Raw genomic sequence first — 14,901 nt, 5'->3', positions numbered from 1 at the left:
TAAACTGACCTGGATTCTGCTGTCTTGCATTATAAAACCACTAGATATAGGGGGTCTGCATTGTTAAGCCAACAGAGCTCTGATATGTGATCATCAATTTGATTCCTTTTTTCCCCTGACAATTTATAGAAATGAATGTCATTAATATCATGTGATTTGCTGCTTAGCTCTCCAGGTTTATGTTTGAAGGCCGTGAGATCAAGCTGGTTATGACGTGTGCAGCATTCATTACAATGAACCCAGGCTATGCTGGAAGGACTGAGCTGCCAGATAACCTTAAGGCTCTCTTCAGACCATTTTCAATGATGGTGCCAAACTATGCTTTGATCGCTGAGGTAAGAGTGCAGGGCAAAAACATGATAACTTATCCATCCTAAATCTTACTGGGTATATACACTCATTGCCGTGATGTAACCCTGGTTAACCAAAACAGTGTTTATAATTTGTTATATTAAGATGTCTTAATTTGGGTTTGTGGCACTCTATTGAAATTTTTTTAAATTAATACTGCTATTTGGTGTATATTTATCAAAGTGGAGGTGTTGCCCATAGCAACCAATCAGATTCTAGCTATCATATTGTAGAACAGTGATGATCAACATGATACACTTTAGGGGCCACACATTACCCTTAATCTCAGTAATAAGTTAAAATAATACATTTAACCAAAGAAAGATTGTAATAACATATTACCAGTGTTACAAACTATAACAAACAAATCTGACAAAGCAGGAAGAACCTGGGAGCCACACATAAAGGCCTGGAGGGCCGCATGTAGCTCTAGGGCTGCCTGTTGTCCATCACTGTTTTAAAATGTACTAGAAAATGCTAACTAGAATCTGATTGATTACTATGGGCAACACCTCCAATTTTTCTTTTTAGAAAGTTTGATAAATCTACCCCTTTGTACTGAAATGTATCATAAACTGACCTTTAACAAAGTGGCTCATTTATGATATCAAGTAGGGATGAGCGGGCTCGGATATCTGAAATCTGAGCCCACCTGAACCTTGCCGATCCGAGCCGGATCCGAGACAGATCCGGGTACTCCCGCCAATTGCAAAACTGAAAGCGAGGCTCCGAGTCATAATCCCGTTGTCGGATCTCGCGATACTCGGATTCTATAAATTCCCCGCTGGCCGCCACCATCTTCACTCAGGCATTGATCAGGGTAGAGGGAGGTTGTGTTAGGTGGTCCTCTGCCCTGCTATATCCTGTGCTGTGCTGTGCTGTGCTCAGTCCAGTGGTGCTGTGTCCTGTGCTCTGTCCTTCTGAGTTCAGTGGTGCTGCTGGGTCCTGTGCTGTGTCCTGTTCAGTCCAGTGGTGCTGTGTCCTGTGCTCTGTCCTTCTGAGTTCAGTGGTGCTGCTGGGTCCTGTGCTGTGTCCTGTTCAGTCCAGTGGTGCTGTGTTCCTGTGCTCTGTCCTTCTGAGTTCAGTGGTGCTGCTGGATCCTGTGCTGTGTCCTGTTCAGTCCAGTGGTGCTGTGTCTTGTGCTCTGTCCTTCTGAGTTCAGTGGTGCTGCTGGGTCCTGTGCTGTGTCCTGTTCAGTCCAGTGGTGCTGTGTCCTGTGCTCTGTCCTTCTGAGTTCAGTGGTGCTGCTGGGTCCTGTGCTGTGTCCTGTTCAGTCCAGTGGTGCTGTGTCCTGTGCTCTGTCCTTCTGAGTTCAGTGGTGCTGCTGGGTCCTGTGCTGTGTCCTGTTCAGTCCAGTGGTGCTGTGTCCTGTGCTCTGTCCTTCTAAGGGCATTGTTATTTCCCCATTATTCCCAAGTTATAAAAAAATAAAAAAAAAGTTGTAAAAAAAATTAAAAAAAAATAATTATAAAAAAAAGAAATTTAAAAAAAATATCCAAAAACAATCCTGCAGTATAAGTCCATTGGTACTGCAATATTACAAAGTTCACTGATTCTGGAGTATAAGTCCACCAGTGGTACTGCAATATTACAAAGTTCACTGATTCAGCAGTAAAAGTCCAGTGGTACTGCAATATTACAAAGTTCACTGATTCTGCAGTATAAGTCCAGTGGTACTGCAATATTACAAAGTTCACTGATTCTGCAGTATAAGTCCAGTGGTAGTGCAATATTACAAAGTTCACTGATTCAGCAGTATAAGTCCAGTGGTACTCTCCTGTGCCGCATATAATTTTTAAAGGCTTTGCCGAGTGTGTGTGGCTTAGGGGTACGCTCTCTTGTGCTACATATAATGGAAAACAAAAATTTGGAGGATAAAGCTGCGAGGAAAAAGCTCAGTTTTCCTAAAAGACCCGCAAGGCGGGGATGCTGATAACATCTGGTCCGGACTGAAGGACCTGGCAATCATTGCAGACATGTCTACTGTTGCTGCATTGGATGCTGTCACAATAGAAAAAATGGTGGAGGATTATTTTGCTGACACCATCCAAATAGACATGTCAGACAGTCCATATTGTTACTGGCAGGAAAAAAAAGGCAGTTTGGAAGCCCCTGTACAAACTGGCTCTATTTTATCTGAGTTGTCCCCCCTCCAGTGTGTACTCGGAAAGAGTTTTTAGTGCAGCGGGGAACCTGGTCAGTGAGCGGCGAAGGAGGTTGCTTCCTCAGATCGTTGAAAAAATTATGTTTATAAAAATGAATTATCAATTCCTCAATCAAGTACAGCACTGCCCTCCAGATAGTACAGAGGGACCTGTGGTTGTGGAGTCCAGCGGGGACGAATTGATAATGTGTGAGGAGGAGGAAGTACACACTGTAGGGGGAGAGGAATCAGAGGTTGAGGATGAGGACGACATCTTGCCTCAGTAGAGCCTGTTTTGGACTAAAAACAATATTGTGAGGTGTGTGGTGTTCAGAATAGACTGGGAATTAGTGGAAATGATTGTTATTGAATGTTATTGAGGTTAATAATAGCGTAGGAGTGAAAATAAACCCAAAAACTTGATTTTAACACTTTTTATGTTTTTTTCAAAATAAATCAGAATCCAAAACCTTTAAATCCGAACCAAAACCTTTCATCAGGTGTTTTGCGAAACAAATCCAAACCCAAAACCTCAAGGAAATCCGAATCCAAAACACAAAACACGAGACACCAAAAGTGGTCGGTGCACATCCCTAATATCAAGGTCTATTTTTTTGCAGCTTATGAAGCTGACTTGTAATGTAAAAGTTTGAACGTAGAAATGTTGAAGAACTCACCATTTATCAGTTTTTTTTTCAAGAAAATGTTTTGAGTGCAATTTTCAGTACTATTTTAATGTGCTCTATAACATTACATCAAGTTGATCAATTGCACAGAGCAACTTGTGCTTTTTGCTTAAGCATTACTGTAGTTTGACCAATTAGAACATAATGTTATTGCAGCATTGATGGTCTTTGTGTAATGCTGTGACTTATTTAATAATAATATATAATGTATACATTTCTTTAGTTGCAATGTACTGCTGGCCAGGTGTATTTTGCGCACCTGGGTGTAAAATATACAAATATAGATCACTGTCATGTTACGTTGCCACAGTTTCTGTGCCCTGTCCACAGTTTCTGTGCCCTGTGAAGAATAGTTTGATATATGAACCTCTAGGGGTCCATTAGTTTTGTGTGGTAGATATGTAAAGTCATTTTGTGTGACACTGGTTGCAGTATTATTGATGACTGACAAAGAAGCACTGATATAATGCAGAAACTACAAAAGCTGTTTAATGCAGAGGAACCAGGCACACTCTATGAGTATTCACAAAACAATCCACAAATGGCACCATATTCAAAATAGTTGTTAGTTAGATATCTAAGGCTTTAGTGCTGTGTAGAAGCTTGCTGTGTATGCATATTGGGAAACACCTTTAAGTCTGCTCACTAGCCAAAACTTATAGTTATCTAAATATTTTGCATGCAGAGAGAAAAATGACCAGATGCCCTCTAGTATATGACCCCCTTATTTTCTTATGATACTCACAGACTTTATGGAAATAATGATATTGGTATGGTAACTTAAATCCAATTATTTTTAGAATTACTTAAAAGATTGAGTAGGATGTAGAGGAATTGCTTATGTCTTTCTTTGTTATAGGTGGTCCTGTATTCTGAAGGTTTTGAGTCCAGTAAAGTTTTGGCAAGGAAGATGACACAAATGTATAAACTTTGCAGTGAGCAGTTATCACAACAAGATCACTACGATTTTGGCATGAGAGCTGTGAAATCAGTCTTAGTCATGGCTGGGTAAGGAACGTGTGGTTTTGTTAATATCTTACATTCACTAAACCATGCCTTATAGTTAATGTTGCAAACTAAGCAGGAAATACTAAAATAATGTATCTCGTTTCTTCTATTTAAGCTCACTGAAAAGAGAGAATCCCAATTTAAATGAGGATGTGGTTCTAATTCGTGCTCTACGGGACTCAAATCTACCAAAGTTCTTAACAGATGATGCTGAGCTATTCAGGTATGATATAAATACATAGCTGTAAACTAGAGTAGCATGTGTTGTAAGATACAGCTCAATGACAAAGAAATAGATTGTGTGTAATACACCCTAAGTGCTTTTTTCAGATTAACATTTTGGGACTCATTTAGAGATGGACATATGCATGTGTGTATTGCCTCTCCTTATGTCTAGGACAGAACAGGGTCAGACAAGAGGACAGCAAGAGTAGGTTCACATAACTGCAACACACATAGATGCGGACAAATCCTCAGATGGGCTTTTTAGGAGGTGTATCACATGCATGTGCTAGTGCAGTGGATCCCAAACTTTCTCAGTTCAAGGCAACCTTGTGGTCTCCATAATTTTTTCAAGGCACCCCTAAGTCAAAAATATTACTAAGTGGTCCCCCGCCTTGCTTACCACTGACCCTGGCCGAGGCACCCCTATGAGATTGCCAAGGCACCCCAGGGAGCCTAAGCACACAGTTTGGGAACCACTGTGCTAGTGCAATGATAGGCAATGATGATGATGCCTCTCAGAAGCACTGTCTAGCCGCTTCCAATTGGCTGATTGCCTAATGATTCCTCCAGCTGATAGTACTTAAACCATTAACATTGTGGCTGTATCATATTAGGTTATGTGTTGTCTCTTTGCATTAATTAATTGACATTTCCATTTTGACTACTAAAGGGAAATTTTATTTAATTTATTTAAACAAATGAATATAAAATAATTTAGAAAAAATGCTTTAATTTAATAAATAATTTTTACAGGATTTAGGACGTATCTTTCTTTAATAAATAGACTCCAAAGTATTTTATTTGCACACAAAGGTATTATCGATCCCTGTGCTGTACATGTGTAATTGCAAAATGGACCACAAGTCAAAAGGGTATATTTACTAAAGTGCATGTTTGAAAAATTGGAGATGATTCCTAGAGCAACCAATCAGATTTTAGCTATCATTTATTTAGTACATTCTTCAAAATGATAACTAGAAACTTATTGGTAGCTATAGGCAATATCTCCACTTTTTCAAACCCGCAGTTTAGTAAATATACCCCAAAATTGTAAAATAAGCACAGTGTTTGATGAGCACCAAACATGCAGGTAGGGTAATAAGCTCAAAGTGCAGAAAGGTCCTTGTATTTGAAAATACTACAAGCTCCTGTACTAAAAAGAAAAGTATGTATATCATGCGCTACAAAATACAAAAATTATTTCTAAATATAAATAAATTCAATACAGTGATATAGGCCACTTAATGCAGCTGTACTCGTGTGAAGTGTCAATCCCAATTTGAAAATAAATCACAAGAAAAACTAGATAGCGAAGAAAAATGATCTACAGAGCATATAACATATAGGTATGTGTATATAAGGCATAACCACATAGAAAATAAACAGGAAAAACATAAGGTTATCCCACATGAATGTAGCAGGTTAAAATATATAAAGTCCATAAAAAGTCCATAAATATGCACAGCTTGCAAAAAGCAAAACACAAAAACATACTAGAAGCAAACAAGCAAGTTATATTTATAGATAGATAGAGATAGAGAGTAATCATTCTAATTAAGCATATTTCTTCTGCTTGTTCAATCTGCAGCATCAGCAGAGTATATTCTTTCAGATAAAAGATTAAAAAATTTAGCTCAGTAATTCAGTATGATTTACACTGAGCCAATATGACATTTTGACTATTACTGGACTAGTTAATAGCTATATATAATATATGAAAATACCATATTTATTCTGTCTCTGTGGGCTGTGGAATATATTCCATATCTCCAGTATTTCTGGAAAATGATAGAATGGATGCTGACCAGTTTTATGTCCTTCTTCCTTCAGTGGCATTATATCCGACCTCTTCCCTGGAGTTGCCATCCCGGAACATGACTATGGCACTTTGCAGTCCACCATTATAAATGTAATGCTGGCAAAAGGTCTGCAGCCCCTGCCCAGCATGGTGCACAAGGTTATACAGTTTTTTGAAACCATGATCGTGAGACATGGCGTCATGTTAGTTGGACCAACAGGCGGTGGAAAAACTACAGTTTACGAAATTCTGGCAGATGCACTGCAAGACTTGTTTAAGGCTGGTGAAACACATCACTTTTATCAGCCTGTTAAAACATACGTACTAAACCCAAAATCAATTACAATGGGTGAATTGTATGGAGAAGTGAACAGTTTAACCTTTGAATGGAAGGATGGATTAATGGCACTGAGTGTCCGAGCAGCTGTCAATGACACCTCCAAAGACCACAAGTGGATTATCTGTGATGGCCCGGTTGATGCATTGTGGATTGAAAACATGAACACTGTCCTGGATGATAACAAGATGCTCTGTTTGGCAAACAGTGAGAGGATCAAATTCACACCCGAAATCCATATGGTGTTTGAGGTAACTGTAATTACAAAATATATATATTGTTCTTTATATTCTCTAGACACAATAGAATGATGTGTCTTAAGGTTAAGCATATGTCTATTAGAAATCAACTAGAGCAACTCACTATTAGCTATATTGGTCGGGCAGAAATACAATAATCTAACATAGCCCAAAGCTGTCAGCATTTTATCTGCCATGTTTATTCTTAAATATTCTTAGTTGGGGCTCAGTGGTGCCAAACGCTGTTCTGGCTCAGTGGTGCCACAGGCTGTTCTGGCTCCAAAGATACAGATGCCAGACTGCACTGTGTGATCATTATGCCCCCCACAATGTGTAATGATCTTGCATTGTGACCATCTGTGTGTTATTTATGCAATGTAGCAATGGTGTCACTACTGAATGCAAACAAAAGGCATTTGAGTCAATCAGGAGACAAGTTTGGGCTGGAAATGAAACATTTTTAGCTGCTCTATATCTAGTCATATTGCACAGCTCACTTACCCCAACAACATCCGGTTGAAGAACAGGCTCCTCACATCCGCTGTAGCTCCATGACCGAGTGCAGTCAGCCACTACACTCCATGGTCCAAAGCTGCACTCTTCATGAGTGTCTCAGGATTTCATGTTTTTTTCTTCTCTTTCTCTCCTGAAAACAATCCCACATTACTGGGCCCTTGTCTGGTACCCTATATCTCTCTGATCCCTTGGTAACTTTACAATCCTTGCTATTTCTTAAGTAACCTCTCTGTGAACTCGAAAACGGCATACGTTCGCCTCTATTATACAAAGCCACTCATCCTGTTAAGCCTCAATGTGCTGTTCTACCACCTGCAGTCTGCACAGCTTCGCTAACAGCATTGAGGTGGTGCTATCTGTGTTGCTGGATGTTAACAGACATGTAACGAAAGAGCTGCCGGTAGGTTGAATGGTAGGAATTACTAGGGAGGTCAGGTGAGTGGTATCTAAGCATCTAAGCAGCTAAGACTTTGGTGTGTTTTCAAGGGAGAAAGAAATGGAAACAACATACCCCCACCCCAACACAGTCACCTCAACAACCATGCTACGCAGCTACGTACACTACATCACACCCCCACCTCCTACTCTAGCACCCACAAAATACAGCAACTTACTTCATACTGGTACCCAAACAGTCCTACAATCTACACTTGATTGCTCCCCACACAATACTGCCCCCGCATTATGCTACAATACTACCTCACCCAGTGCTGACATTTTCTCTATACTGCAACCTACAACGCAATGGCACCCACATTACCACTTTACATAATACAGATGCCACCACTATACTACAACGTATAAGACTGTTAGCCCCACTCCCCCTCCGCATGCGTTCACAGTACTGAATACACACTATGCTGACACCTACACTACACTGACTGAATAAAAACATATCAACTCTGCACTGCCTTCCACAAAATACAGATAAATACACCATGCTGTCACCCTTCACAATACTGACACCTACACTATCTACCCTGCACAATACTACACACAAAATATAGACACCATTTTACGACCCACAGATTGCTATTGTGTACACTGTGCTACAGACATCAGTCTCCCTCATATACCAAGATAATCAATATGGAATTTTAAAATTCTTTTTGAATAGTTATGTATTTACTTTATAACCCTCCCTATCAAAAATAAAACTTTCCAATAGTCAATGACTGGATCACTTTGGTTAGTCAGAAAATGAATGTGACAGGGCTTGTAACAGCCGATCATGTGTTTTCGTGCTTCACTTTTCTTTTCCTTCTTGTTTTTACTTTGTGCTTCTGTTTCTAGATTACAAATGAAGGTAAATTGTCCAGCAGTACAACATATAACAAAACTACCATTCTAATTTGTTCCATGTGATTTATTCACATTTGGCTTTACTTAGATCTCATTTGCCAGCTATAGCAATCATATTTATATAAACTTACATTTAGATATTTGTGTTTGGCAGTAGGTATCTTGTTTGTTATTTAGTTTTCTGTTTAAAAACAAATACAATATGCTAGATGAAGGAGATCTGTAATAATACTTGACTGCTTACTGATAGAAAAATAAAACAGTAAGGGCCTGATTCATCTTTGGACATAAGTCCTGTTGCATGCGTGTATCTTGTGTGAAATCGCTCTGCGCATGCTCAGAAAGTGACTTTACGCCAATGAACCAAACTGTATCGTTCATGTCCAAAAGCAAATTCCTACACCTTGAAGGGCGGAACGGGGGGCGGGAAGAGGCGGATGCACAAAGGCAATGTACAGCAAGGGCGTGCTGAGGTCGAGCGTGCACACATCCATTCAATCCAAGCACTTTTTTAGCCAGCTACAGGGCAGGTGTAATTGCCGGCTGATAGTGATGACTGACACGTATACATGCCAGAACAAGGGTTTGCAAGTAGGCGAAAAGAAACTATGAAAATGCTTTTTATGTACAGTATGCATTAATAACATCCTGATTTATGTATTCATGTAAAAAAATGTTTTAAATTATTTTACATATATTTTTATTGGTGATTATAGTGTTAATAGTTGTAATTTAATTTTAGGAAAAGAAATGTTTCCCATGCATTCTGATTGGACTTTATATTGCACATATGCATGTACGTATCCCGCACTCTGTTCTGTCTTTCTGCATGTAGCAAGTAATGTATAGCCAGAGCATACTTATACCCAGGGCCGCCATCAGGGGTGTACAGGGAGTACAGCAGTATGGGGCCCAACAGCAGAGTGGGGCCCCACCAGCCTTGGGCCCAAACAAATTTATTAAGGGGAGGGGCCTCCGCATTGAACTAAGGGAAGTAGCGGGTGCCATTTCTAGGCAGCAGCTCCTCCTGAGATGTGAGAGGTGGTGTGGGGAGAGACCTCTGCATGTAATTAAGGATACAGCAGCGGGCCCCCTTGTAGGCAGCATGTCTGCCTCCACTCCCAAGATGTCGGGGCCCCACAGCTGTTGCCATTTGCTCCAGTCCCAGCCCAGGGATGGGGTTAACTGTAGAGAATGGGGGGGGGGGGATGTAGGAGGAGGGGCCTTACCTGTTATACTTGTACTGGGCCCCGCAATTTTTGGTGGCAGCCCTGCTTATACCCATGTTCAAATGGAAAAACTTCTTGAGATCCGCTTGTACTTGATTATGGGAATACGTGCCTGTAAGTTACATTCGATTTATATTAAATGCAAGATGCGTTGACATTGCGTTCGAAGATGATTCAGGCTCTAAGTTTCTGAGGATTCGATGTGATTGTAGGCAGTACTACGTGATGACGTTTTTGCAGATTATGCACGTAGAAATGCACAAGCCCTGTTCCCTAGTTTTGTGATGTCCAGCAATACACCACAGAGATGACAACAGGAATGGGCTTGCAGTTTTATAGCAGTACCCCTAAATTTGAGCATGTTAACCCCTAAAAGTATTACACAAATGTGCATTGTGCACATTTTATGGTTAGCATATGTCTTATAGTGAGCTCCACATCATCCCTTACACCAATGAAATATTTGATCAAATTTAGTCTGCTTTACATGGATATGTGATTCCACGTCATTTCTGAACTAGAGGGCCTGATTCATTAAAAAACACAAGAAATTTGCAAAAACAGACAGAAAATGCAAGCAGGTGTACCCGTATTCAAGAAGAAGAGGATATCAAGAAACGTTTCTAGTTAAATAGGTTCTAAGTATGCTCTGCCTATACGGCACTTGCCATATGCAGACAGACACAACACACTGCACAATGCATCTCTATATATATAGAGTCCCATCAGAATGCACAGATTTAATTTTTTTTTTATTGAATACATTACCACCTGTTAATAATATAGGGCCTGATTCATTAAGGTTCTTAAATGAAGAGGATTCTCATTTCAGTCTCCTGGACAAAACCATGTTACAATGCAAGGGGTGCAAATGTGTGTTCTGTTTTGCATATAAGTAAAATACTGACTGTTTTTTCATGTAGCACACAAATGTCAACTTTAAATTTCAGTGTACAAATAAGCTATCAAGTATTTGTGTGTTACATGAAAAAACAGTCAGTATTTAAGTTATGTGCAAAACAGAACACACATATGCACCCCTTGCAATGTAACGTGGTTTTGTCCAGGAGACTGAAATGAGAATCCTCTTCATTTAAGATCCTTAATGAATCAGGCCCATAGTCATTATTGAAAAAACAAGTGTTTTTTCCCATTCTTTTTTTTTAACATTTATCAGGATGCTATGAATGTCTGTTGTACATAAAATACATTTTCCACTTGCTCTTGATAGCAAACACATGTTCTAGCATACATACGCAATCGTCATTTCTATCACCCAGCACTTACACCTGCACTATAGCTGGTGCAAGTGATACGGTTGAAAATCACATACCTGAGAGATGCCCAGAACTTGAATCGGATAGATGTGTGTATGCTCGACTTCGGCACACCCTTACTGTATATTGCCTAGGTGCATATGTCCCTTCTCTCCACCGTTACGCCCATGAAATTGTAGGCGAGCAGAGCATTATTTGGATGCCCTTGTGTTCACTGATGTATAGTCTTCTTCTGAGCATGTGTAGAGCAATTTCACACAAAATAGGGCACATACCGGCATTTATGTTCCTTAATGAATCAGGCCCAGAATGTTTAGGAACAAATAGAATCCTGTGTTGCATCACAGTCTGCTTAAGCATATCTTTTATTAAAATGTAAAATATTCTAAAATATTGGAAATGTGTTGTATGTGTCTAAGACATACTTAAGATAGTATTGTAAATGTAATATAAAGTTGCTAAAAAACACACTTGAAGAAAAAAAAATATTTCTCTTGAACTGTTTCTTATCTAAGCAAAACCGCAATCAAGCTATATTCACATGACATTTATGTGAGAGCTATTTTTATGTCCATATACTGGAATGTGAATCTTAAGTAGCTTTAATCCAAATAGCTGAATAATTAAGTAAACATACAAGAATGCTACTGTAGCAACCATCTGGTTTACGATCTTAAAGTACATGGAATAGTTTAACAAAGCCACTAAAGAACACTAATTGCATCTCAATCAGTAATAAACTATCAGTTTGTCTTGTTAAGCAGTTTTTCTGTTTATGTTTCAGGTTCAAGATTTAAAAGTTGCATCTCCTGCTACAGTAAGCCGGTGTGGAATGGTTTATATAGATTCAGAGGAACTTAAGTGGATGCCATATGTACAAACCTGGATAGCCGGACTCCCAACTAAAGTACGTGCATGGAAACCATTGTTCCATATGTGCTGAATGCTACATGTATAGTATTCTAGCATGCACAATAATGGACCAAAATAACATTTATGTTCATTAAGGAGTTCTTGTAGAGTTGGATGCATTTGCGGCCTATATGTAGGAAATGAGGAACACATGAAATACTGCATCTACATGCATATGTTCAGTTGGGCGCATCTCAAACTGTGTCTAACTGTACAGGACTAGCACTTGTGCCAGCTGTAAGTCGGGAGGAAAAAGTGTGTATACTTATGTCTCCCTCCTCACATGTCAGTACAATTATTGGTGCAGGATTGACCCATATGTGAATCCTTGGGGACATACCATGTATCTCAAATCTTACTAGCCGCTCTGTATTGATTAGAAACTGATTGGCCACAGTATGTTATAGTCACTCCACAGGGTTTTTTTTTCCCAAGCTGATTGCAAGCATATGAAGCAAGAAGTGGATTCCCCCAGGATTTGAGTGAACAATAGAGTGGTGAATGTGGGTTTATGGGAGACTTTCTTATAAAAGTTTTTCACAGTTTGTGTGTGTTTATTTTACAATATTTTGTTATAGGTCCCAGTGGTGCACCAGTATTGCACCAGCAACAATATGCTTTCATCTATTTTTTAACACATTTATTACCACAACACCCACCGGCAAGGGGAATTGGGAGAAACCCTAGTGCTTTCAGCACAGGAATGTTTTTTCTTCTGGTGAAGGGGGCTGGATTTTGTTTGTGGGCCCGATTCTCATAGGGAATTCAGCCCCATGCTGAACAGGTTTGGGCTGAGTGACATTATAACAGGAAGACTCTACGCTGGCTTCCTTCTTGTAATGTCACCAGCCCAGTCTATTATAGCCTAGTGCTGGTATACTGCTATTTCAATTTTTTTTTTACTTTTAACTTGTTTTTTACACACTGCAAATGTCATATGCTGAATATCACTTTATAGATATTTTGATCTCTTCATTTTAATAATATTGCTACTTTGCCACCGCTTGTGGGGGGATCTTATTACCAGAGCCAGTGGAGAGTTTCTCAGTGCATAGGCAAAGCTTCAGCCTGCCGCCCCTTCTCCCCCAACACCCACTTCCAAGCCTATCACATGCTCGACTTCTGTAAAATGAAAATAATAATTCTTACCTACTCCCCTGGCTAGACTGTAGTTCAGGTGCACTGATATCCAGATGTACTGGTGTCTTGCGCAGAACGCTGTCTGGGCTTCACCGCTGCACAGAAGAAAAAGCAGGAATTCTAGAAGGGGTTCCAAATATTAGATTTCAGAACAAAGTGAAAAAAAATTGTCGCAATATGTCAGAAACAGACACTCTATTTACTTACCCTATAAATACTGATTGCTATACACAGGTCAATGTGATATAACATACCCGATAGACACTGATTAATATACACCAGGGCACAGATCAATATCACACACCTAGAACACATTGACATGCTACCCATGCTCACCAGCTTTTCTTACACATCCTACCTTGCATGCCAGATTTTCTTATACATGCCACCCTGTTTAACAGCTTTTCTTACACATGCCACCCTGCCTACCAGCTTTCCTTACACATGCCACCCTGCATACCAGCTTTTCTTACACATGTCCCCCCAAGTTGCAGGCTTTTCTAATACATGCCCTTCTGCCCACCAGCTTTTCTCATACATGCCACCCTGCCTACCAGCTTTTGACACACATATCCTTCTTCTCACTAGCTTCCTCTCCCATACCACCCTCTTACTACAAGCTTTTCTCACACATGCCCCTCTTTTCACCAGTTTGCCCCACATTATCCTTTGCTCTTATCTGATTCTCCACCAGTGCTGTCAGTTAAGCTGGGTACACACTACACTGTTTTCGTCCAATAATCGGCTCAAACAGCCGACATACGACCGCTCGTTCAAAAGTCGGGTCAGTGTGTGCAGTGACACGATGGTCGAAAGTCTGCCCACATGGACGATTATCGCCTCATTTGGTTGGTCGTACCGTTTAATATTTTCGTTCCAATCTCGTTTCCATTGTGTAGTGTGTATAAACTTCCGACGGATCCATAACTGTGAGTACGAAATTACAGTCATTGCTCACGACAACATGGCTGTAAAAAGTCGCTAAAGGGACGTCCGCTCTTCCCTTTATCGTCCTAAACAAGGCTAGTGTGTATGCAGTCCATGGACCGAGCGATCGGACCATCGATCGCATGTAAAATCGCTCGGCATAAAAAGTTGGTGGAAATTTCTCTAGAGTGTACCCAGCTTTACACAGGACCATTTGCATCAGCCTGTCTCCACTGTGTAACCTGTGACTGAAGCAGTCATATTACGCGGAGGCAGAGGCACAGGCCGGCAGGAAGGACTGTTCCTGCTGCTCTGTCAGTGTAGCTGTCAAAGCAGTGCAGCCTAAGTAATCTATATGTGCCACTACACATATATTAAATATTACAAAAAATTGAAGAGCGCTATGCCTTGCTCCTCCGATTGTAAAATAAATGTGAATATATCTAAATAACATCATTATATAAAATGACATTTAAAATATATCAGAATAACATATTAAATAGAGATGGGCGGGCTCGGTTCCCCGAGAACCGAACCCACCCGAACTTTGCCTATCCGAGTACTAAGCCGAGCAGGCTCGGTACTCTCCTGCCCGCTCGGATTCCAAATCGAGGCCGAACGTCATTGTGACGTCGTTGGATCTCGGGGCTCGGTTCTCGCGATAATTGAAATCCATAAATACCTGCCTCCCCAGCAATCCATCGCCATTTGACAGAGGGACAGAGCAGGGTGTAGTCACAGGCTGATTAGAGCAGGGACAGAGAATATACCTTATTCTTCATCCAATTCTGATAACAATTCTGATAACAAT

The 14,901-nt window shown here is 40.2% G+C and overlaps 1 protein-coding gene across 1 annotated transcript in view; it reads left to right on the top strand.

The window, feature by feature from the left end:
* DNAH6 (dynein axonemal heavy chain 6) overlaps nt 1-14,901 on the top strand; it is a 218,960-nt gene that overhangs the window by 77,315 nt on the left and 126,744 nt on the right. Inside the window, exons 30-34 of the mRNA XM_075199102.1 lie at nt 168-335; nt 4,040-4,188; nt 4,304-4,411; nt 6,244-6,799; nt 11,896-12,018. Coding sequence (XP_075055203.1) covers nt 168-335; nt 4,040-4,188; nt 4,304-4,411; nt 6,244-6,799; nt 11,896-12,018 — 1,104 coding nt within the window. The remainder of the gene's footprint in view (nt 1-167; nt 336-4,039; nt 4,189-4,303; nt 4,412-6,243; nt 6,800-11,895; nt 12,019-14,901) is intronic.

Source organism: Mixophyes fleayi, chromosome 1 (assembly GCF_038048845.1).
Source record: "Mixophyes fleayi isolate aMixFle1 chromosome 1, aMixFle1.hap1, whole genome shotgun sequence".
NCBI lineage: Eukaryota > Metazoa > Chordata > Amphibia > Anura > Limnodynastidae > Mixophyes > Mixophyes fleayi.
The sequence above is the reverse complement of the archived record's forward strand: the minus strand, read 5'-3'. Positions and strand labels throughout refer to the sequence as shown.